The sequence below is a fragment of the Fusarium musae genome, chromosome 5 (assembly GCF_019915245.1).
Source record: "Fusarium musae strain F31 chromosome 5, whole genome shotgun sequence".
NCBI lineage: Eukaryota > Fungi > Ascomycota > Sordariomycetes > Hypocreales > Nectriaceae > Fusarium > Fusarium musae.
The window spans coordinates 2678060-2701728 of NC_058391.1; the positions used below are offsets into that span (position 1 = coordinate 2678060).

At 48.5% G+C, this 23669-nt stretch overlaps 11 protein-coding genes across 11 annotated transcripts; 5 read left to right on the forward strand and 6 right to left on the reverse strand.

Moving 5' to 3' along the window:
- Positions 1 to 145: 145 nt before the first annotated feature.
- Positions 146 to 1514, forward strand: J7337_007239 (uncharacterized protein; the record flags this gene model as incomplete). The annotated part of the gene is made up of 4 exons (XM_044824891.1): positions 146 to 199; positions 264 to 1071; positions 1120 to 1288; positions 1337 to 1514. The coding sequence occupies 4 exons, from the start codon at positions 146 to 148 to the stop codon at positions 1512 to 1514; spliced, it is 1209 nt and encodes a 402-aa protein (XP_044680548.1).
- A 964-nt stretch (positions 1515 to 2478) lies between these two features.
- On the forward strand, positions 2479 to 3853 carry J7337_007240 (uncharacterized protein; the record flags this gene model as incomplete). Its single annotated transcript, XM_044824892.1, has 2 exons — positions 2479 to 3207; positions 3254 to 3853. The coding sequence occupies 2 exons, from the start codon at positions 2479 to 2481 to the stop codon at positions 3851 to 3853; spliced, it is 1329 nt and encodes a 442-aa protein (XP_044680549.1).
- A 498-nt stretch (positions 3854 to 4351) lies between these two features.
- On the reverse strand, positions 4352 to 5329 carry J7337_007241 (uncharacterized protein; the record flags this gene model as incomplete). Its single annotated transcript, XM_044824893.1, has 1 exon — positions 4352 to 5329. The coding sequence occupies one exon, from the start codon at positions 5327 to 5329 to the stop codon at positions 4352 to 4354; it is 978 nt and encodes a 325-aa protein (XP_044680550.1).
- Positions 5330 to 6087: 758 nt separating this feature from the next.
- J7337_007242 (uncharacterized protein) lies at positions 6088 to 7110 on the forward strand (the record flags this gene model as incomplete). The annotated part of the gene is made up of 1 exon (XM_044824894.1): positions 6088 to 7110. One exon carries the CDS (start codon positions 6088 to 6090, stop codon positions 7108 to 7110), a length of 1023 nt encoding a protein of 340 aa, XP_044680551.1.
- Positions 7111 to 7430: 320 nt separating this feature from the next.
- J7337_007243 (uncharacterized protein) lies at positions 7431 to 10190 on the reverse strand (the record flags this gene model as incomplete). The annotated part of the gene is made up of 3 exons (XM_044824895.1): positions 7431 to 7439; positions 7490 to 9778; positions 9855 to 10190. The coding sequence occupies 3 exons, from the start codon at positions 10188 to 10190 to the stop codon at positions 7431 to 7433; spliced, it is 2634 nt and encodes an 877-aa protein (XP_044680552.1).
- A 1667-nt stretch (positions 10191 to 11857) lies between these two features.
- J7337_007244 (uncharacterized protein) lies at positions 11858 to 12880 on the forward strand (the record flags this gene model as incomplete). Its single annotated transcript, XM_044824896.1, has 1 exon — positions 11858 to 12880. The coding sequence occupies one exon, from the start codon at positions 11858 to 11860 to the stop codon at positions 12878 to 12880; it is 1023 nt and encodes a 340-aa protein (XP_044680553.1).
- Positions 12881 to 13002: 122 nt separating this feature from the next.
- Positions 13003 to 14103, reverse strand: J7337_007245 (uncharacterized protein; the record flags this gene model as incomplete). Its single annotated transcript, XM_044824897.1, has 1 exon — positions 13003 to 14103. One exon carries the CDS (start codon positions 14101 to 14103, stop codon positions 13003 to 13005), a length of 1101 nt encoding a protein of 366 aa, XP_044680554.1.
- Positions 14104 to 15040: 937 nt separating this feature from the next.
- J7337_007246 (uncharacterized protein) lies at positions 15041 to 16414 on the forward strand (the record flags this gene model as incomplete). The annotated part of the gene is made up of 2 exons (XM_044824898.1): positions 15041 to 15221; positions 15270 to 16414. The coding sequence occupies 2 exons, from the start codon at positions 15041 to 15043 to the stop codon at positions 16412 to 16414; spliced, it is 1326 nt and encodes a 441-aa protein (XP_044680555.1).
- A 1297-nt stretch (positions 16415 to 17711) lies between these two features.
- J7337_007247 (uncharacterized protein) lies at positions 17712 to 19217 on the reverse strand (the record flags this gene model as incomplete). Its single annotated transcript, XM_044824899.1, has 3 exons — positions 17712 to 17846; positions 17905 to 18329; positions 18374 to 19217. The coding sequence occupies 3 exons, from the start codon at positions 19215 to 19217 to the stop codon at positions 17712 to 17714; spliced, it is 1404 nt and encodes a 467-aa protein (XP_044680556.1).
- A 2275-nt stretch (positions 19218 to 21492) lies between these two features.
- Positions 21493 to 22209, reverse strand: J7337_007248 (uncharacterized protein; the record flags this gene model as incomplete). The annotated part of the gene is made up of 3 exons (XM_044824900.1): positions 21493 to 21604; positions 21679 to 21916; positions 21951 to 22209. 3 exons carry the CDS (start codon positions 22207 to 22209, stop codon positions 21493 to 21495), a joined length of 609 nt encoding a protein of 202 aa, XP_044680557.1.
- Positions 22210 to 22470: 261 nt separating this feature from the next.
- J7337_007249 (uncharacterized protein) lies at positions 22471 to 23355 on the reverse strand (the record flags this gene model as incomplete). The annotated part of the gene is made up of 1 exon (XM_044824901.1): positions 22471 to 23355. The coding sequence occupies one exon, from the start codon at positions 23353 to 23355 to the stop codon at positions 22471 to 22473; it is 885 nt and encodes a 294-aa protein (XP_044680558.1).
- Between the last annotated feature and the right edge of the window lie 314 nt (positions 23356 to 23669).

Genomic DNA, 23669 nt, shown 5'->3' on the forward strand with positions numbered 1-23669 from the left:
TTTGTTGGGGCGGGAACCTTTTTCTTCTCCCCGTCACCCCCCGCCTCTCAGTCTCTTCTTTCTCTCCTCCTCTTTAAACTTTCTTCCTCTTCCTCTCGAGTGAATCCTGCTTTGGCAATCGCATCTTCTGCATACGTTAGTGACAATGGCGACTCGACAGCGAACTGCCACCACTGTTGTGGTCGAGGACCTTCCCAAGGTAAGTCGGTCAAGAAGCTCAGCTCAGCCCAGCTCCCCTCGTCGCACTCCTAACTCGTCCTTAGGTCACTCTTGAGGCCAAGTCTGAACCTGTGTTCCCCGATATCAAGACCATCAAGGATGCCATCCCCGCGCACTGCTTCCAGCCCTCGCTCGTCACCTCATTCTACTACGTCTTCCGCGATTTTGCCATGGTCTCTGCCCTCGTCTGGGCTGCTCTCACCTACATCCCCAGCATCCCCGACCAGACCCTCCGCGTCGCAGCTTGGATGGTCTACGGCTTCGTCCAGGGTCTGTTCTGCACCGGTGTCTGGATTCTCGGCCATGAATGCGGCCACGGTGCTTTCTCTCTCCACGGAAAGGTCAACAATGTGACCGGCTGGTTCCTCCACTCGTTCCTCCTCGTCCCCTACTTCAGCTGGAAGTACTCTCACCACCGCCACCACCGCTTCACCGGCCACATGGATCTCGACATGGCTTTCGTCCCCAAGACTGAGCCCAAGCCCTCCAAGTCGCTCATGATTGCTGGCATTGACGTCGCCGAGCTTGTTGAGGACACCCCCGCTGCTCAGATGGTCAAGCTCATCTTCCACCAGCTTTTCGGATGGCAGGCGTACCTCTTCTTCAACGCTAGCTCTGGCAAGGGAAGCAAGCAGTGGGAGCCCAAGACTGGCCTCTCCAAGTGGTTCCGAGTCAGTCACTTCGAGCCTACCAGCGCTGTCTTCCGCCCCAACGAGGCCATCTTCATCCTCATCTCCGATATCGGTCTTGCTCTAATGGGAACTGCTCTGTACTTTGCTTCCAAGCAAGTTGGTGTTTCGACCATTCTCTTCCTCTACCTTGTTCCCTACCTGTGGGTTCACCACTGGCTCGGTAAGTTTGAGATCAGTCGGATCGATCGACTTTTTGCTAATTGATTAGTTGCCATTACCTACCTCCACCACCACCACACCGAGCTCCCTCACTACACCGCTGAGGGCTGGACCTACGTCAAGGGAGCTCTCGCCACTGTCGACCGTGAGTTCGGCTTCATCGGAAAGCACCTCTTCCACGGTATCATTGAGAAGCACGTTGTTCACCATCTCTTCCCGTAAGTCACCTGTCTCGATCGCACCAATTCACATCTAACACCTCGCAGTAAGATCCCCTTCTACAAGGCTGACGAGGCCACCGAGGCCATCAAGCCCGTCATTGGCGACCACTACTGCCACGACGACCGAAGCTTCCTGGGCCAGCTGTGGACCATCTTCGGCACGCTCAAGTACGTCGAGCACGACCCTGCCCGACCCGGTGCCATGCGATGGAACAAGGACTAGACTAGAGCTCCGGGTCTGGTACTCGCACTCGTACTGGTCTGCGCTAGGTTATGATAGACAATTGTGATAGACATAAACGATAGATCAAGTTAGACACGACACGCGACATACGCGATTAGAAAGAAACTAGACAAGCTAGAGCACTTGGCTTTCGCGCTTGGGACGCAATAAAACGGAGTTTGTTTGTTAAACTGGAGATTGAAGGGGGATTTGTTGAGTGAGGCACAGTACAGCCAGAGTGAGATCCATGATTCAATCTATCCCCCGCACTTTGTCGCCTCCGGGGGCGTTTAAATTATCTTCCGCCAGACGCCAAGTCCGCTCTCCGCCACTGAAGTCTCGGACATGTGAGGCAGACAGGCTCGCGAAACACTGAGATAGCAGGATAAATCAGATATCAACTATTCTCTAGCGCAAACATGAAATTGGGTAGCATCATAGATATCCTCACATTTCGCCACGATAAGGGGTGATTTTCAGGAGATTGTTAGATTGTCAAGGTTCAAGCCCATGTCGAAGCACCCTAGAACCCCCGAAAGCCCCCTGTTATGCGGCGGAGTTTGGCGGGCTTTCCGCTGCGCCGTATCCGACAATCTGATCTGGTAGAGTGCCAGTCAAAGATTAATCAACTAAGATTTGTTCAATTAAAAACGATATGGACACAGCGCAATCAAGTAGACGAAAAGGTGAGATTACGACAAAGTATCATATGGAAATAGTCTAACGTCGTTCTGTAGCGTGCGATTACTGCCGGGCGCGGAAAATCAAGTGTGATGGTCGCAAACCGATATGTTCCAATTGTACACTATACGCCGTTGCCTGCAAGACGACAGTTGCAAGTCCAAGAAAGGCGCCTAGGAATGGCGGAATCACTCCGGCGCCCTCAAGCCAATCTGAGACTCGGTAGGTACCTGCGATTAAATGCCATTTTGTTGTTTATTAATGATGGCAAAGGCCCGACCGTATGACCGCACTTGAAGAGCGCTTGGCTAACATTGAGGCTCTCTTGACGGCGCTGGGGCGAACCGTTGCACCACAAACACAGCCAGAACTCGACATTTCTCTCAGCGATATTGATGTTTCTGGATCTTCCAATAGTTGGGACATTTCGCCAATTCAGACTCCTTTGGACGTAGCCCACTGCCAACATACAGCCATCTCAAATGCGGGCCCTCAATTGACCAAAGCTGCGAGCTCAGATCAGCTCGGGCTCGCTCCTCTATCAGACGTCCTCCCAATTGTAGACAACTACTTCCGCAATTATAACCCCATAATCCCACTGTTCGAAGAAAATGCATTCATGCGCATGCTTCTTGACTGGTACTCTTCCTCCACCAAGCGCTCCACGGCCGCCTGGGCTGCTATAAATGTCGTCTTGGCTCTCAATTATCGCGTCCTTGAGGGAAAGACAATGGACGACCCTGCGTTTTCCCAGAGTATTCGCAATGCGCGCTCTGTCATGTCAGAGTTGATGATTCAAAGCCAGGATTTAATCGGCCTGCAAGTGCTTCTGGGCATGGTGATCCTGTTCCAAGGGTCGTCAGAGGTCCAACTCGCTATTGTTCTAATTGGGAGTGTCATTCGGCTTGCGCAGAGTCTACGGTTGAACTCGAAGAAGGCATTGGAAGGACTGTCGGCGTCGGAACAGGCGCATAGAACTCGTTTGTTCTGGCTTACGTACATCTATGACAGGGTACGTTGAACTCACCAACTGCACCCGTAATGCTAACGACTCGCAGGAAATGGCCCAAAGGTCTCAATGTCCGTATTATCAGCCCGACTGTGAAACAGACATGGAACTACCAGAAGCAGACCCTGAAGAAGATCTTGGTATCATCACCTCATCAACAGACACCATTCGGTTCAACTACCTTCGTTCATGCACCAAGTTTGCATTCATCCAAGGAAAAGCCCATGATCTTCTCTACAGCCAAAAGTCTCATACCCTCACATCAGAAAGAAAAGTTACATCAATTGTTCTGATAGAAGAATTGCTTAAAGAATGGGTGGACGAAATACCCCCAGGCCTTCGCTCCACAGAGGGTATGAACAAGAGGTTATCCCCGTTCGCGAGAGATATGATGACGAACCTTTGGTCTCGCCATATTGAGACTCGGATCAAAATTCACTCCATATTTACCTTTGAAGATACTTGGATCGACAGAGTGAGGCGGTATCTCTCACCCACGGTGATAGATATCAGTGACGACGTGGATGGGGAGGTCAAAAGAGAGGACCTTACACCTCTACCAGCAGGATGGGATGAATGCGTTGGTAATGCTCGAGTTTGTCTGGAACTAATCAGTACGGCAAAGCTGACAGAGTATATCCTATGGTAAGTCACCCGAGCTTCTTATACTACCAGCACTAACAGAAGTGACAGGCTTCATACATGCACTGCACTCCCATGCCTGATCCTCATCATAGTCAATATGATTGAGTTTCCAGACCATGATCTCGTGGCCCGGGATCGAAAGCTTTTGGATAGTTGTTTTGGAGTCTTTGATGGTGCGATGCAATATCTGCCGAAAGAGCCGTTTGAAACAATTCTATCTATTTCTCATCAGCTGGATCGAAGGGCTAAAGGGCAGGTTTACCGCACTATGTTGACGAAGGGGGATATTTCATATGAGGGTGATTTTCAGATGAGTCCTTCGACCGCGTGGGCGCTTTTGGATGATATTGAGTTTCAGTGATGAATAGACTGGCCTTTTCGGTCTATGGTGTAGTTCAGTTCATTCTCACTGCACTAACTTCACCTTTGGCATGTATCAGGAAAGTTTATCGGGCAAGAAATTCTATTTCAGAGAGATCAGTACGTATTCTAATACCAACGGCTATGATCCAGTTCTCCGGTATGATATAGCGCCGGCTGTTCCACCGATAGCCCTCTCATTCTCCTTGGTAACCTCCACACCATAATACTTCCTCAAAGCTGCTAATCTCTCGTCTTCAGACTTGAAGGTCCTTTCCCACTTCGTCTCTCCACCCTTTCTATACTTGAATAATTCCCCATCGATGATAAAGGCACCATCAACGTCACCACCCACGTTGTTCAAGTCCCTAGCGCTTCCATCTGAATAATCCTCCTTCTCAGAAGTGAACTGCACGCTGACAACCTTGAAAGTGAAGAAGCTTGAAGGACTCTTAGAAGGAGACAGGTTGAAGACTCGGATATCTTCTGGCAGAACTTCAAAGTCCATGAAGCACCATTGAGGAACCCACTCGGCTCCATCGCGAGATCGATATTCGTAGATCCAGAGCTTTTGATTGCTGACATTCTGCGCGATAGCATCATACCGCAATCGCATCTGAAAACCACTTGATCCCGTGTGAACACGTTCATGCTCAACTTCCAACGGTTCAGTCGGATTCCGCCCCCCAAAGCCAACATCAACGGCTAATGTCTTCCCATCGATAATCACCAAGCTGAGACAATGTGAAGTGCCCCCAAATCTATCAGAATCCGGGTTAAAGACTCTCGATCCAACCATATAGGTATGGTAACCCAGCGAGAGAAGAACTGTGTTGAAAAAGGTGTTGTTCTCCATGCAATAACCGCCTCGCCTCTCATTCACGATCTTATCGTAGAGATGATCGGCGTTGACGTCCACGGTGCGGTGCCATGAGTAGTGAAGAGTAAGATTCTCAAACGGAACTGTGAGAATTTGTTGCTTCGTCAAAGTGTCGAGGTAGGACCGTTGATCTTCAGATGAGAGGTTGCTAATGTCGTACCGGCGATCAGATGCCGGGAAAGCAATCCGATCGTAGTACTTCTCGAGCTGAGATTTGTTATATCGAATTCGATCCGCCATGTTGGAGTTTCAGAGAAGTTTACACGGGTACCAGACGTTTTCATCAGTTCTAGGACTATTTATTGAGATGTCTTTGACGTCGGTTATGGGATTTGTCATCAGTCATCGGGCGGCTATGGGCGTCGGCTTTTGGAGACTCGCGATGTGGACCATGTTGATAATATGAGGTCATTGGTCAATTAATAATGTGACGCTATTGAAGCTGAACCACGACATCGTGGTCTAGCCATGACCCCAGAGAGTGTCGGTATAAGATCTTCGAAGCTCTCAGGAGCAAGTAAGCATGTAGTGTACTATATATGCATAACCTTAATGTTAAAGTAACTTCTGTGAAACGCCACTTGCTTACAAGCTCAACGGTTCTAACCGTTCGGAACCTTGAACAACGGGCCTGGTCTATGGAAAGTCAGTGACATAGTGCTAGAGGAGTGGTTGAATCTGATACTGAGTATTATTGACACGCCGACTACCAAGGAACACGTGAAGAGAGCTATCCCGGAGTGCGATTGCCTGGGAGTTCCGCGGAACTCCGATCTACCCGGAACTCCAGCCAACTCCAGCCAACTCCGCCAAATGAAAGGATTCTTTGGTGAAATTGCAAATCAAGACTAAAAAGCTATAGAAGTGTATTTATATAAATACTACAAGACCCTCTCTGTAAAATAATGATTCTCTCGGTCCAGGCTCATCAGCAACGTTGGCTTGATAGTATATGATCCTACTGCAATGTACAGCAGCCCACGACTTACACCATCAACATGACGAGAACGATCATCGTAACAGGTGCCAATGGCTCTCTGGCCCTCGCATATATATCCCATCTCTTAAAGACCCATCCATCATACACCATCCTCGCAACAGTCCGCAATGCATCTCCCTCCGATCCCAACACCGCCCAACTCTCCTCCATCCTCTCATCAAATCCCAAATCCTCCATCGAAGCTCTCGACCTTTCTCTTCTCTCCAACGTACGAAGCTTCTCCGAAAACACAGCGAAGAGAGTAGCCTCCGGCGAGATACCTCCTATAAAAGCTATCATCTGCAACGCCTTCACCATGTCTCTTACAGAGCAGGTTTATACTCCCGATGGTTTCGAGAGGACGTTCCAGGTCAATCATTTATCTCATTTTGTTCTAGTGCTAAAGTTGGTTGGAAGTATGGCAAGTGATGGGAGGATCGTGATGCTTGGTTCGAATACGCACTATACAACTCGTACACATCCCCTTTTCAAGCAGCGACCTGGTATTCCAGAGGATACTGAGCTTTTAGTCAAGCCGTTGCCGGATAAGAAGGGAAGAGGGCACGATGGAGGATTTCATCGTTATGGAAACTCGAAGTTGGCTAATATCATGTTCATGCACGACCTCAATGCCAGGCTTGAGAAGGTAAGCTATAGTCAATACCTGGACATCCTCAAACTGACGAATCAGAATCCCAAACTCTCTGGTATCACAGCTATAGCAATGGACCCAGGCGGCATGGTCGACTCCCGTGCGCACAGAATCCAGACGCCGTTCATGCGGTTTGCTTTTAGTCTTGTGCTTATATCACTCCCCATTCTTCAATACTTCACCGATACTATGCGAACAGCAGCACAGTCAGGTCGAGAGCTGGTAGAGTTGAGCGTTGGTGAGAGATTCAAGGGCACTAAGGGGTATTTCATGGGGGCCAGACGAGAGGAAGAGGATATTGCATGCAAGGATGTCCATAAGAGGGAGCTGCTGTGGAATGCTTGCTGGAAGTGGGCTGGAATGAAGGAGGAAGAGACTGTTTTGTTGTGATAGCCTCAAGGTTCGGGAGTTGCATGGTTGGGGGTATGCATAACCCATCGAGAGGGAGATGTCTTTCCGCTATAGTGCCCTAGGGCCAGAAGCAATATGTCATCAGCGGTAAGTAATAAACACAGAAGAAGGAATGGTCGATGGATGGAAGCAAAGGCTACACTGCAAATTGAAGGCAGCATATATCATCATAAGTATGATCATAAGATATTGAGCCTCAATTTCTATATTCAAGTCTACAGGACCCATGTACACCTAATTACCAAACAAACCGAAACAGAAAACGCCCTCTAAGAGCCATGAATGAACGCCTTGGCGCTTTAATACAACTGCAATCTGTTAGCATCACCCTTCAAAGCAGTAACGGAAGTTAACTTACCCAGTTGAGCAGCCACATCACTCCAAGGATGCCTGCGACACGCATGTGAAGGCCAGTCGTAAAAGACTTGGCAAAGTCCTTTGCGCGGTCCAAGTGGACGTTGTTGAGCATGGGCATGTTCTCCCATACAGGCTCGACAATCTTCAGCTCGCCGCCCTCTTCATCATCTTCCACGATCTCTGGGATGCCTTGCTTTGGCTTGGCCTCACCCAGAATGAGCTTGACGATCTTGCCGGATGCTTCGGCGACCAGGTGGCTGACCCAGAAGAAGATGGGGACAATGACCGCGAGGTCTCGCCAGCGGTCATTGAGGAGACTGGCATCGCCCTTGAAGATATCCAAGAGAAGGACGCCCTTGGTGTCAGCGGCCAGGAAGACGTGGAACTGCAGGATGAATGTTTCAAGAGAGCATCGACCGAGCCACGCTGCGGCAGTAGAGTAGTAGTTCCTCATGGTAGCGGTAGCGTTGCGGAGAGCAATGAAGGCAAGAATAGGCACTGCAGCAATGACAGGGTGCATCATGATATAGACCTTTCTGTCACCAGTGTATGTGCAGAGGTAAGCATAGCCAAGGATTGACAGGGCCGAAGGAATGATGGCAGCTTTGAAGTTGGTGTACCAAGCAGAATCACGCTCGAGTCGCTGTTGCGCGACACCAGCAAGCATGCCGACAAACACAATGGCTCCATCAAGGGTTACTCTGAACATCCACTCATCGAGGTTCCACTTGATGCGGAAGACGACCTCGAGAATGGCGAAAGCCCATTGGGTGAGAGGAGTCAAGTTGAGAATGGCTGTGACGATGATGAAAGAGGCAAAGATCTTGCTCGTGACGATCTTGACACTATCGTTGAAGCCGGAGCAGATGGCCATGGTGGCATAGACGACCATGAACCAGAAGCTGACAAGAGGCGCAAAGTAGTAAAACATGTAGTCAGTTCCCATGACATAAGGAAGGGCGCAGCTCAGCATGTTCAAGCGCAGCATGACACTTGCAATGCGACGGAATGAAAAGTCCTTCTTGGAGAGGAAGTAGATGGTATGTCCGTATCCAGTCTGGAACAGGTAGGCAGCGACAAGCAATCGGATAAAGATGTAGATGGGAAGGTTCTTGATTGCACCGGTCCAGTGGTATACAAGAATGGCAGCCTGCATCCAGCCCTTCCACTCTTCAGTCTGATCTCGTGAGAGGACGCCGGCATCCTCATTAATCGTCACGGTGGCAGTGGTAGGAGCGGCAGCGCCCTCAGTAATCGGAAGACGAGGTGCACGGAACTTTGTCTTGCGAATGGTGAGGCCAGCAATGACGAGACAGATTGAGATCAGAAGGTAGAACTCATTTGGAATAAACTCCTTCATGCCCTTGGAGAACAGATGGGTACGGTCGGCAGCGAAACAGTAGAGAAGAGAGACAGCAAACATGCCAACCTTCATATCGAGCCACTTGATCTCGATAGACGAGACGAGAGTTACGCCCTCGTAGCAGATGCACGCAATTACGTAGAGAGTAATGAAGCCGAGAACGGCAATCTGGACCCATGATCGCGTGGGGTAATCTGTGCAGCAAGTTCGAGTGAAGGGATATCCGTGCATTCGATCAAGCTTGGCGTTGCATCGGGCATTGAGCAGGATGTTGGCTTTGATCTCAGCCACGGTGTCAATGACGTGGAAGCCAGTCTGAGTCCTGTCAACGATAGCCTCAGGTTGATTGAGTGAGAGCTGAGGGAATGCTCGGAGCAGACGAAGGTTGTGCTCCTCTTCCTGGCTGTAGATGACCTTATCAATGTTTTCGACCTCACCCTTGTGAATACCCTTGGGTCCAGTGCGGGACTTGGGGAGTTCATTGTAGTATGGAGGTGCCACGGGGGCGAGGAAAACTTCATTGCCAATGCCTTCAACAGGGTCCATTGGTCCTGTACCCCATTTGGTGAGGTCTCCCAGATGCAGGATGTCGGTGATGTTGTCCAGGGCCACGGCGAATCGCTTGTCAGACTCGTTGCCGAAGAAGTTACCGGCGTACCAAGCACCAGCGCCTAGCATGATGAGACCAGGATCGGAGCCATGGTGCACTTCCTTTCGCTTCGCTTTCTCTTCCGCGGACTCCTTGATCTGGCCTTGCTTGTGCTTGTCCTCGCTGATTCGCTCGAGCTGTTCTCGGAGAGGGTGACCTGGTTCGGTATGGTAAAAGGGGTTCCAGATGTGCAGCATTCGTACGCCGTTGAAGGTTGTGTTGTAGCTTCGGTGAGGCTTGGCCTTCTTGCGACCTTCCATGGCCTTATTACGATCCAACTAATTACCAGTCAGTATCCGTAGCAGAACAATGGATGCGCAGATGCGGGCGGGCGGGCGGGCGGGCATGAGTTACCAATCGCGCAGTGCCCCAGTATATCTGTCGTGTCGTCGAGTCGCCAGAGAAGACCAAATGGCGATCACCCATGCAATCCTTGATGTCCTGCGCCGTGTAATGATGCAGCATACATCCATCAGGCTGCCAATTCGTGAAGGGCTTCCTCGCACCCGTCTCATCCGGAGCATGGATCCAGCTTCCATTTCGTTCACTCTCGCCCAGCAGCGCTCTACATCGATACGGGTCATCCGAAGAATAGACATTGTGAAACGTCAACGAGCCCAGCAAGACCAGACAAAAGACGATGGGGAGAAACCTGGCCGCAAAGGCCATGGGCCGTGAAGATTCCGACATGATGTGAGAGATTGTGGTTGTGCGTCGGGTGAAGGCTAGAAGCCTGCGGAGTGACGAGATGAGAAGATAAAGAGCTCTCTTGGCCGCGGAGAGGTAGGAAGAGACATTCTGGTGGCGTAGAAAGGGTTGCGTCCCTTGCTTTACCCCCTGAGACCGTTGGGACATGATGGTATGAATCGAAGGCGCCTGGAATGAACTAACGGCATGCCTAGATTGAGTGTGTGTCCAAAAGCAGTTGGGAAAAAGGAGAGACAGGAGCTAAAAAGCCACGCGGGGGAGAGGGAAAGAGGGAAACAAGGTGAATCAGAAGGGGATCAGCAAAGGAGAAGGAATGAATGAATGAATGAATGAATGAATGAATGAAAGGCAATGGCAGTAAACAAAAAATAGAAAAAAGAAAAGAAAGAGAGACAGAGGCAGAGACAGCGTAAAACAGCCGATGATTGATACCTAGGTACTGTAGTGTACGGAAAATGCAGTGTCACCTGTCACAACGGATTGGCCACGGAGACGGAAGGCAACAAGATATTACAGACATTTAAACCCCTAGAAAAGAAAAGAAGAGAACCCCTCAACGGATGGAACAGGAATATCCCTCCCACTTCCCATGTCCATGTCCCGTTGTCCCCTCATCTTCAAACTATACCTACCTAAGCTCATGTCAAGCTCAGTAGTCTAATCGCTAGTCTCCCTCCGGCGCAGCACGGACACCTAATAGCCAGCGCCACGCAATAAAGCACCCCTGACTACGAATAAAAACAGCAAGGGAGCGCTTTTTCAGCTCTGCAGAGCCCCTGCATTCCGAAACAAGCTTTTTCCATTCCCGTGCCAATTCTTTTCTTCAGTGACAGACAGTTAAGATTAGATTAGTTAGTTAGGTTGGAAAAGCTAATCGCGTGCGTGGCCTGTTTTTCCCCACTGATCGATTAAAAAGGAGTACTTATGCATATGGGATAATATTAACCTTATAAATTAACTAAATAAAAACTCAATTAATTGGGCTTTTGCTTCCCCTGGGCTGGGGATTTATGTTTATTGCCGGTTTTGTTTGCCGCGTGTCAGGTCAACCCTTGGATTGTCAGGTCAGTCAGTTCATGGAAATGCGCCACTGAGGATAGCGCCACTTTTACACATTCAGTAAATGCTTTGCCCTGATCTGATCTTCAAGGACAGATATGTACTGTATAGGGGAAACGTAGCCTAAAGGTATGTCTCCGTACAGTACCTATCTACGTGTTCCCCCGTTTCGTTTCTTTTGCGTGACGAATCTGATACAACTGTCGCACCGATCGATCTGTCATCTTGTTTTGTTTGCTGTTTTTGAGGTACACACCGTTGCACGTTTCCGTCATGATTCAACTGCCGGAGGATTAAAGCTTGACACTCAACGAGAGACTGTGATTTGGTGGTTTAGCGGTGCTCAAAATTTGGTAGGGTGACACTGAAGGGGCCCTGGAGGGAAATCGTTTCGGGGCTCGATTGAGTGAGCGATTGATTGATTGACCGGCCCGGGGACTGAAGGCACAACTGGGGCCCCGCATCGGTCGGCGTGAGCTTCCGATCGGCTTTGATCAGCGACCAGGACATCCGAGATCGCCAGATAAATAGAACTTGATCATGAATTGATATCAGTAATTGGCCAGTAACCAAGTCATAATTTGCTCAGAATGGCATTCTGGATCGAGACTGAAGACTGGCATACTGCCGGCGAACCCTTCCGTATCGTCCAAAACCTCCCATCAGGCCAACTCCCCGAAGGCGAGACTGTCGCTCAACGTCGCCTTGCTGTCATCAACAGTCCCAATCACCCTCTTGACCAACTCCGACAATCACTATGCCACGAACCGCGTGGACATGCAGATATGTATGGTGGTTTCATAATGCCGCCAAATGATCCCGGTGCTCATTTCGGCGTCTTGTTCTGGCACAAAGATGGCTTCTCAACTGCGTGCGGACACGGGACTATAGCTCTGGGGTATTGGGCTGTCACAAAGGGCCTTGTTAAAGCGCCCGAAAATGGAAGTGTTGATGTCGTTATTGACGTTCCATCTGGGAGGGTTACTGCGAAGATGGCTGTCAAGGACGGCAAGCCGATCCACGGCGACTTCATCAACGTCAAGAGCTACCAGATTGCCAAGGACTTATCTGTCAACCTCCCATCGCAAGGTGTTGATGTCAAGGTGAATCTCTCATTCGGAGGAGCTGTCTACGCTACCATTGACGCTGCTCAGCTGGGCCTCAAGGTCGAACCAAGCCAGTACATCAACTTCATCAACCTTGGACGCGAGATCAAAGCTTCTCTAGGCACTAGAGCACATTACGACACATATGATCTATACGGCGTCATATTCTTCACCGACGAAGGTACTGGATCAGCTGGAGAGGTACTCCAGCGCAACGTTACCGTCTTTGCAGATGGCCAGATCGATCGCTCGCCCTGTGGCTCAGGCACAGCCTCGAGAGTTGCAGTGCTTCTGGCCGAAGGAAAAATGGGAGCTAGAAAGTCGAAGCTTTTGCATCGGTCGATTGTTGATACAGTATTTGAAGCAGATATTGTTTCTGAGGAGGAGAGTCCTGTCGAGTTCCCGGCTTGTATTCCGAGAGTGAGAGGAACAGCTAACTTGGTTGGGAGGATGAACTTTTTCATCGATCCGGAGGACACAGTCTTTCCTGGGTTCCTTCTGAGGTGAACGTATTTCTACGAATGAAAGAACAAATCCTCAGAAGTGGCATGTTCCATCAGTATTCATTAGTATATATACACGCTACCATAGCCCATACCGCGCTTTCGTACAGTCTTTTCCCGACCCATCTATGCCAAATTAAGGTTTTGTGTGTACGGACTCACGAATGTGTTCCAGTCGTTCAAATCGCCGGTAACCAAAACGGGCGAATCCTGTTGGGTATGTAAATCTCTCATGCGCCAGACTTTTAGTATCACCGCTTTTGTTCTCTCAACATTCGCCAGTGTCAAGCCTAGCATGGCATCGAGAGTTTCTAACACCAGCTGTCTCCCTGAAAGAAATGTGCCTTGATCAGCGTGAGCGAAGATCTTGTCGTCGTTCAAAGGATCTAGTTCCACGGCTGCGACGAACAGAGGAAATAGAAGTCCTGCGGCGCTGCCTTGTTGGATGAGATCGTGAATGCTATGCAGGACCTTGATGACAAGTTGTGAAACTTGTGGTGTAGAAGGATCTGCGTCGCGGAGCAGACAGTGAAAGTATATCTGCACCGAAGTTTTCTTTAGGTCGACACAACGTCTGACATTCTCATCCATCGCTTCAACAACTGTGATATTGGAGCTTACCAGGGTCAGCTCCCTATCAAGCTCCTCGACTTGGAGCTTATAGTCCTCTTGAGACATATCTCGAGTTCGTGTCCTTGCAAGTTCAGTGATCTTGAAAATCACAGATGCCATGGCCGGACTGCAACCCATCCACGCATCAATATCCTCGGTGTGATCCGGTCTTTGCCAATATTCCAGGCCAAAGATAGGTGAGTTTCCACAAGCTGTTCTGCTGATAACATCTTGAAAAGCAAAGTATCGCTCTGAAAACGCAGCAAGGCTTCCAAATGCTGAATTCTTGCTCGATGGTAGTGCAAGTTGCTGACGTTTTCGCATAAAGTCTTGACTTGCCCTTAGATGAAATACCCATCGATAGTCACCATTGTCAAGAATCTCGTAAAGACAGAGAAACATCATTGTGGCAGGGACTTGAGGATCCAGTATGACATCTGCCGTGACATCTGGAGATCGAATCCTTTGTAAAAGACCAGTTAAGGCTTTGCCTTTCATCTTCATTGCTGTACGTGTCCATGATGGGTCTGTGATGCTTCGATGTCGAGCAGAGAATGCAAGGACAGATTGAACAAGAAGATCCTGACCGGCATGGGTGAATAGAGGTGCGACCATGCTTGCAAAAGGTGATGAGAGTTGTGAAGAAGGTGTTGTGAGAGGACATAATCGTAGGAGATAGTATTCGAAAAGACTCGTTTCAAAGGTGCTCAGTGTGGGGAATGAAGATATCGAGGGTATGAGTCTTGGTGGTGATCGTGATCTCCGAATAAGCGCTGAAGACGGCTCAGTCTCATCCCTCAACTCCATAGCCTCCCTAACAAGACTCTCTTCATAATTCGGGTCATGAACAAAGTCACTATAATAAGTATTGATAAAATGTCTCGGCCCAACAGCCCCAAACCCCCAAACTTTCGGCGAATGAACCTGCGGCGGACGTCTCTGTCTCGCCCCATCCTTACACCAAACACCCTCCCTGCCAAACGAGAGCCCCTTTGCAGTAAACTCAGCCTCCCATTTCAACTGCAGCGTCGTATTGCACGACAATCCGCGGGAGACGCAGTTCCGACATGCAGGTTTAGCTTCGTCGCATTTTACCTTGCGGGACCGGCACGTCTGGCATCCTGACCTTGTTCGTCTCTGGACGGGGCCGGTTTTGCCGGGGGGACGGCGGCGCGGCATTGGGGGGTAGATGGGAAACGGAGCAAAAGTGCCGGGGAGATGGAGGAGTATTCTTTTGCTTATGAGAGGGAGTGGTTGATCGTCTGATGGGGAGAGTGGAAAAGCGGGGGGAGTTTTTGGAGGAGACGATGCTTGATGGGGCTATCACCTGATGATAGCGAATGGGCGATTTAACCGGTTTAAATTCGGCGATGGGCCAATCAGATGTACAGTGTGAAGAAGTGATTCGGCTGGACCTTCGACGACGTATCTCGGTTGGACCTTCAATGGAGGCGATAGTATTGGGCAATTCCTATATCTTTCGTGGTCCGAGCTGAATATTCCCATTCTTTGTTCATTGTATCACTAGCATTGCATTCTTCCCATCACCATAATGGCCTCAACTCTCACCAAACAGTCCCAAATTCTCATCGTTGGTGGCGGAACTTGGGGATGCTCAACAGCCCTCCATCTCGCTCGTCGAGGCTACACCAATGTCACTGTTCTCGATGTTAATCACATCCCATCACCCATCTCAGCTGGCCACGATGTGAATAAGCTTGCAGGCGGGCTTGGTAAGACATTCTATCCCATAACACCAAAACACTTTACTAACAGATCAGGCACTTCTGATAGCAAAGGCGAAGATGCAGACTCCATCTGGAAATCTCTTACGTACGCCGCAGCTCAAGGCTGGCTCCATGATCCCGTCTTCCAACCCTTTTGCCACAACACCGGAGCTGTCATGGCTGGCTCAACACCAAAGTCTATCAAGCAACTGGTAGAAGATGAGATCGGTGACGACATCAATCAGTATACGCCTCTCAATACAGCAGAAGATTTTAGAAAGACTATGCCGGAAGGTATTCTGACAGGCGAATTTTCAGGCTGGAAAGGCTTTTACAAGCCCACTGGCTCAGGTTGGGTTCATGCACGAAAAGCTATGAAAGCTGCTTTCGAAGAGAGCAAGAGACTTGGCGTGAAGTTCATCACTGGATCGCCCGAGGGAAAGGTCGAGGGCCTGATCTTTGAAGAAGGCGATGTTCAAGGTGCCAAGACAGCAGATGGTAAGGAGCACAGAGCGGATCGAACTATTCTTTCCGCTGGTGCTTCAGCAGAGTTCTTCCTCGATTTTGAGAACCAGATCCGCCCTACTGCGTGGACTCTCGGCCATATCCAGATGACGCCAGAGGAAACGAAGCTGTACAAGAACCTGCCACCTCTTTTCAACATCAATCAAGGCTTCTTCATGGAACCTGATGAGGACCTCCACCAGCTCAAGATGTGCGATGAACATCCCGGATACTGCAACTGGGTCGAAAAGCCTGATTCAAAATACCCCCAGTCCATCCCCTTCGCAAAGCATCAAGTGCCTATCGAGGCCGAACGACGCATGAAGCAGTTTCTAAAGGACACCATGCCTCAGCTTGCAGACCGTCCACTCGTTCATGCTAGAATCTGCTGGTGTGCTGATACACAGGATAGAATGTTTCTAATCACCTATCACCCTCGACATCCATCGCTTGTCATTGCTTCAGGTGATTGCGGCACGGGATACAAGCACATCACATCGATTGGAAAGTTCATCTCTGATTGTATGGAGGGTACACTTGAGGAAAGATTTGCCAAGTTCTGGAGATGGCGACCGGAGAAGTTTACTGAGTTCTGGGGTAAAGATCCCTTGGATCGGTTTGGAGCTGACGATAAGATCATGGATCTACCTAGGAGTGATGCAGAAGGTTGGACGAGTATCAAGAATAATAACTAAGTATCTCGTTCAACGTGGAAGCTGTAAGCAGAGCAGAACTAAGTTTTCAAAAATCTCCTCATGATGTGCCCAGGTTAAGGTTCGAACACGACACGCGTTACCATGGCACGAGCATTTACGGACTCGCAGTTATAGAAAACCAGGAATATCTCTATATCTCTATACTGAGATTGATTCCACCTCTTCACCCGAGGCGTCAGAAAATGCTTCTTCAAGACCATCTTCCAACAGAACACCACCATCATCTGAATCATCCTGAGACGAGACATCATAATCCGATCTCATTTCTGGGAATGGTACAAGTTTCCAGTAAGACTCATCGCCATCTTCCCTGATTTTCCAGGTTGCAATATGCTCTCTTGGACAAGTGTCATCATGTACATGACTGAGATCGTCGCAAGTGAACTCGAAAGAAGACAAGCAAACGCCACAGTTCAGACACTGAAACCCGCCAATGCACCAACTACAAATATCACAAAGCTTTCCTCTCGTTAGCAGCCAAAGGGAGGATGCTGCGTCGCTTTGCTCAGAGGACGGCGGCCATAGCCGATCATCCCAGTAGGGACATTTGTCTTCTTGCCCATGCCACAACCTTTCAAAATCCCCGCGAGTATATCCGGTGATATACCGCGCTTTTCGTGGATAATATCTTCTATATTCCAGAATGTCGTAGCCAAGATGAGTCAGAGTTGCATCCCAGACATCGCCTTTCGCTGAATTGCTGAAGACGTAACAAGCCTCACACACGGCACCATAAGCATAGTCTGAAGGTTGGAATTCATCCCAATCTTCGAAATGTATGTCGGCACCATGCTCTATAAGATACGATAAGATATCCATGTATTCCGGTAGGTACTCGAGCCAAGAGTGACATTTCGAAAAGAGTAGATGCAGGGACGTTTGTCCTAAGAAAGTGCTGTTGACGTCGTAGCCATGTTCCACCAGTAATTGTATTTGCTGACGCGCCTGGTGTGGCTCAGAAATGCCTCCATTGAAGCAATCAAGGCAAATCCTTGGAATCAAGTCCTGATTTTGCCCCACGCTTGAATTGGCATATACGAAAGGACTTAGACGAAGCGTCCGTTGTAGTCCCCTAAATCCCGATGCTGTCTAATCAAGGTCAGAAATAGATACAAGCTGGAAGTGAAATGCTCACATCGAAACAGGTAAGCCGCTGAACTGCAGTCTCTCGTCCTACTTGCAAAGTCACATCTGCCCCTGCAGACAGGAGGGCTTCATAATGAGATATAGGAATCTTATCACTAAGAGCGAGGTGAGACGGAGTACTATTATATTGTTAATCAAAGCTCGTGATACCGCAATCGCAAGTGCCATACGTCACGTGGACCTGATCAGGAAATGATGCGACTTCGTCGATATCTAATCCCTGCCCTATCAGGAATTTCAGAACCGGAAGATTTTCCACTGAATACTGTTTAGAGGTAGTATAAGCCAGTGCCATGAATTTATGTTAACTTCCGATGCCTTACATGGAGTAGTGACCATCCATATGTGTCGTGGTCATGAATACTGGCCTCCCCTCCCTCAAACAGTTTGAGGAGATCTTGGACTGATCCGCTCTGGGCTGTGACAAATACTAGGGAGTTTTCGGGTAAGATGTTGCATACCATAGCGGAAGGCAAAGTGCTGGTGAAACTGTTTAATACAAGCTGTCGCTGACTCACTGACAAGCTGAGCATCTTCTTTGTGCTTTTGGACAAGTATGTAAGTTTTGCGAGGAAGTCTCTTCTGGATTCATTTTTGGCGTTTTCATTTTTGTCTTCAGGAGATGCCTTGCGACGTCTCTTAGTTGTCGTGACTGTGATAACTCCATCATCTGTTTCGAAAGCTTTTCGTTTCGGTTCTTGCGAAATTAGAAGCTGTTCGCCCGCCGGTCTCCAGAATTTTGTTGCTTCTGAAGAAGTAAGTAACACGATCACACGAATCAAAGAGACGCACCGGTTTGATTGATCATCATAGATGTAGAAGAGAGGATGATGTGTGCCATAAGTTGTAATTCCTTTGAAACATCTGCGTCACAATTCTGGCAGGTCCCCTTTGACTCGACAGGCTTTGCATGATTTCGGACACCTTTCAGAAGATGCTCAATGTCTTTCAGGAGCTCTTCTGAATCATCAGAATCGACCACGCAAGGCTTTTTCTCCAGTAGTCGCATCAATCGATTGATACTCTCATCCAATGATGTATCCGGTGAACAGTCCATCTCTTCATCGTCCACATCCGTGACCCTTGCTGAAGTGGATGATGAATCATCCTCGGCGGTGAGGGTAACTGTATTGGTTGTTTGTAAAGCGGATATGTCTTGTTTCAGTTGTTGTACAAGATTAAGAATTTGAGTTGACTGAGTTGCTGTAAAAGACCCCTGTTGCACCTGAATAAGATTGAGCCGAACTGTAAGATGCTGCACATGGCCTCGAACGACGTGCCGGATCTGGTCAAGGTCTGAGAACGAAAGCTTCAAATTTCTCCAGAGGCGATCTCTTCGACCCTCCGAAGCTGCCACATCGAGAGATTTCAGCCGAGAGTTAAGCGTGGACAAGTCGTCTTTGCATTTCTTCGCTAAACTGTTCACCTGAGACTTATCGATGTCATTGATAGAAACAAAAGATACTTCATTTAGCCGTTGTAGAATGCTCTTGAGCTGGAAAATCTCATCTGTGAGGAGACGGATGACCTCAGGCCCATCTTTGATGGCAGAGAGTGCGGAATAGATTGATTGGGTTACTGAAAAAGCAACGGTGATAAAGGTGAGAATGCTGGCACCAGCGCCGACAGCTTCCATTTCACGTATATTACTGTAAAGGGACTTTGGGACGGAAGAGATGAGGTGATTGGGAGAGTGCAAGGTTGAAATAAGCTGCCCCCCAGTGAAAAGTCCAGCTGGTCTGAGTTTTTGTAATTGTGAAATTCAAAGCGGCAAGCACAGCCTGATTGGTGATTTTTTAAATGTACTTCTACTCCTGTTAGCCCAACTTGTCTCACAAGAGCTAAGCCACCACTTATAGCTCATGGTGCAGGATACGGTGTGCATATTCCAGCACTTCACAACCAATCATTTAGATCAGGCTGTGGCACTCGAGCGGTGAGCCAACAGGGCAGATTGTATGACTATATGTGAACATTGAACTAGCCATTTGGTCAAAACTTCTCACTGGTCACATAATAGTTTCGGCAATGACTTTCTCGCGACTATTCGCACCGGGGTGTATTCTTGAGCGCACAAGTCAACTCAATCGTCAACCAGTTTGAGAATAATCGTGATCAGTGACCGAGCTCTACTCTAATCAGTACTCTAGAGACCTCACAACACTTGCTCACAGTTGCGGACAGTGATTAGAAGTGAGGCTTCCAGTAATGTGACTTCTACTTGGAGATGGAAAACCTTGGTAACCGAACTTTTGCTAACACATGCAGTCTGGGGCTCGTGAAACCCTGATACTATACAGAACATGTCGTGAAAGAATTCTACTTAGCATGTTCCTGAAATTAGAACTGATACAAGCCTAAGACGGCTATGAGGCATGCCAGAATGACTATAAATTGAGGGCCAACTCGTATGCTCACTTCCAGGACAAACATCTTATGGAAAGAACTCAACTATAAGTAGCCGCAGTTATGAAATACTTTTAGACTACAAAAGCCAATATGTGTATCGAAAGATTCAAGGCCTGTTATCCGTGCGGTCATTGGGAGTCACTCGGGTGGGTTTATTGCGAGCCTTGGCTGCGATCAAGTCCATCGTCTCAAGCCATCGCCGAGCTTGAATTTGAACCCTCTCTCTTGTGGCATCTTCCACCAGATCGCCCAGGCATAATAGAGCAGGTAGTTTCTCTGTTTCTTGGGAACTAATGCCCAAACCCAGGATTCCAGAGAAGAAGAACAAGAGGAAGAGGGAGGAGGAGCGAGAAGAGGGTGAATGTAGCACGGAGTAGGTTCCTTGTCAGCAGCTTTTTGCTCTGATGGAGGGATTTATGAGGACCTCTGATTCCTGTAGCAGATTCCATGGATAGATGTCAGATACACGAATACATTTTAGAGTGATTAATAGCCAAGGTGGATGTGACAGCCAATTTCATTCATCAGTCACAGCGCACATTCTCCATCCAACATCAAGAATACAATAACGAGATCAACATTATACAAAGAGCGCAATTATACTTAGACCACATTGTTGGAAACACTTCTCACCCATCTCAAGCTGAAATGTGCACTAAATATACGAAAACATGTCTTGTCTGCAATTATAAGCAGTTGATAAGGTGGAGCCAATGCGATCTCTTTTTTAGTACTCCGTAATTGTGAATGCTCTACTCCATATGTCTCTAATTAGTTGTGGATGTTTTCTCGGCAACGTTACTCAAGCTGCTTGTGATATGAAAGGAGAGGACGCATTGAAGCAAATAACGAGGTGAGAAAGGAAAGAATATTATGGGATCTTGGTAAGCTTGCTGACGTGTATGGGCAGAGGATGGTTCAAGGACGATCCAGTACTTCTCACAGAGAGATGATCTCCCACGACTCAGGTAAGCAGTCATCTAACCAGAAAGTATCATTGGTTAATCAGAGCGCAGGGAATATTTCAAAGCGAATCAGTGTATCGTTCTATCTGAGGATGATACAGAAAGGTACTCTCTTGGTGATTGTATCTGGGTACCAAAGCTCGACTGCCCCAAAAACGCATCTAAATCCTTCCCAGAGCTTCAGACACTATTTGTTGATGTTCTGGGAATGAAGAAGACAGACATCGGCCTAGTTTATCATAAAATCGTGGATAAATTGGAGAACTCACCATATATACCCGAGAATGAGTAGGTTTGCGAAGATCCAAAGGCCAATGAAGTACATGGCAATGAAGGTGATCTCGCTCGGGAACTCGGCTCACTGAGCTTGAAGGGGAATACGGATACAACGAGCACAGTTTGGGGCTCAGACTCGACAGAGTGATTCGACAAATTGGAGGAAACATAGGCAATTCCATTGGTTGGCTCACTTTTAGTTGTGATTTCATAATACATAACGCTTCATCTTCATCTCCGCACCGGTCCAATATCTCACCCTCAACGCCGCCGCTTCCTAGCAACGTCATCGACTTCTTCAACGTCCTCCATAAGCTCGCTGTCCTTATCGAGCTTCGTCCACTTGTCCTTTCCATCAGGAATGTCAACCACTCTTTGAGTGTAGAAGATGTGGCACCTCGACTTCGTTAGCTGATATCATCACTCATCTTTGACCACATAACTTACTGTGGCTGGAAGTTCTCCCGCAACTGTGGCGTGTCCAGGTTCAAGAGCGTAGGGAACAAAAGGACCATGTTTCGTCCCTCATCCATGATCCAGCTTCCGCACTCGGCACAGCCGACCTTGCAGGGAAGAACATGCTCATTTTTCTTAGTCGAAGTCTTGTAGAAGCGAAGGTTCTTCACACCGTTCTCAAAAGAGAGGTCTGTCTTTTTGAAGATAGCCGCCCACTGGAAAGGAGCACCTGAAACTAATTAGCCACAGCTCGTATAGTGTACCGTTGAGTGGAGTACCGTGGATCTTCTTGCAGTCTATGCAGTGGCAGTACTTGGACGCAAGAGGCTTGTCGCTGTTGAGCCAATACTGCACTCTACCGCAGTGGCACGAGCCATGAACTTTCTTTTCAAAGTTCTCTCGCTTCTCAGTAGCTTCATCGGGTCTCGTGTAGGGAGGTTGAGTTTCCCAATCATCATGGTTATCATGGGCGAATTCATGCTTGTGCCCTTGCATATGCTTCTCATCGTCGTCAGCGCCCATTGTGAGAGATAGATATGAGAATTCTTGGCAGCAAATGAATAAAATTGGTACCTAGCTTCAGATTGAAAATAATACGAGATCTAGAATTAACGAAAATCTGGGGTTTTGTAGAAACGGTCGCGTGCCCTTGATCGACGTGGCGCACGGTTGTCGTCATAGATATATCAAGATGACAAGTCCCCATCATGATCCTCATATTTTTTTTTTTTTTGCTTCTCTCCCTCGATCTGATCACTCGCTAGGACCATTTTCTCCTTCGGTCTATGCACCATTCAACATGTCATTGATCATCTCGGCCCACTTCCATGGCTCACCGATCTGAGGACTAGCTTCCGTGACACTGTTGTAATACTCCCAGCCCATTACTCCTCCGATCCTCGGGTACCTGCTCACCAACTCTCTGAGACACGCGCGCAGCTTTGCTTCTTTTACGTGACCGGAGCAATTAGCAGGGTTTGTAACCAATCCGATGACGACCTTTTCCTGTGGCCAGCCGCGCGCGATTATCGTGTCGTAGTCGTGCGTTTTGCTCATGTCACCCCAGCCGCAGTAGAATTGCGTGTTGTACCATGCGATTCGCGAGCCAAGTCCCTTTTCGAGCTCTTCCATGTTGAAGCCTCCGAGATTCTGCCTATTAAGCAGAGCTGGTGCGACGGGCGCGAGTGTGATGAGGAAGGATTGGCCAAAGTCTGTCTTGAGGTGATCAATCAGGCGGATAACGCCTCCAAGCGACATGGCCTCTTCAATATCGAGGTCTAGTCCGTCTAAACCCGCCCACGCGATCATCTTGCGCAACGGTTGATACCATCTGTGAAAACCCTCCAGCGATCCGTCCATTTTGGTGTATGAGCCTTGAGCTGCGCCTCCGAGCATGCCAAGAACTTTTACACCGGCTGCTTGAAGTTGACGGACTTCATCCCACAGAGGAATGAACTTGTCTGCATCATACAGGTCATCGTTGAGGGTGATGCGCTCAGGCGTGTTGAGATGGATGGCCGCGACAATGACGTGGGTAACTCCGGTGGCTGGGAGAATTGTAGGCTGAAGCGAGATGTATTTATTGTCTTTGTATTGCGTCTGATGGTAAAATATGATTCTCTTATAAGGCTTCGGCTTCGAAGCAGGATCCGTGTGAGGAACGAGCATTTTGTTTGTATAAGGCGCTTATACTTGTCGGAAGACGCGGTGCAGCGATGGCATTTGGCGTCAGCGCTCTCCAAGTTCGGCAGTGTTGGTAGAGCCAAGCCACCAAAATTAGAGTCTCTCATTGGCCTGGCAGGACATGAGCCGGATTTAGGTGTTCTCGAGCCACGTTTATTGAGTTTGATGACTTGACCTCAAGACGCAACACAACTCCTGGCCTAAAACTAAGATAATAAAATAACTGCACTAAAAGTCTAAGTTCATGCAAAGTTCCCCTAAGTCTGCTCACAATTTATTCCTAGGTTTTCTTGCCTCTC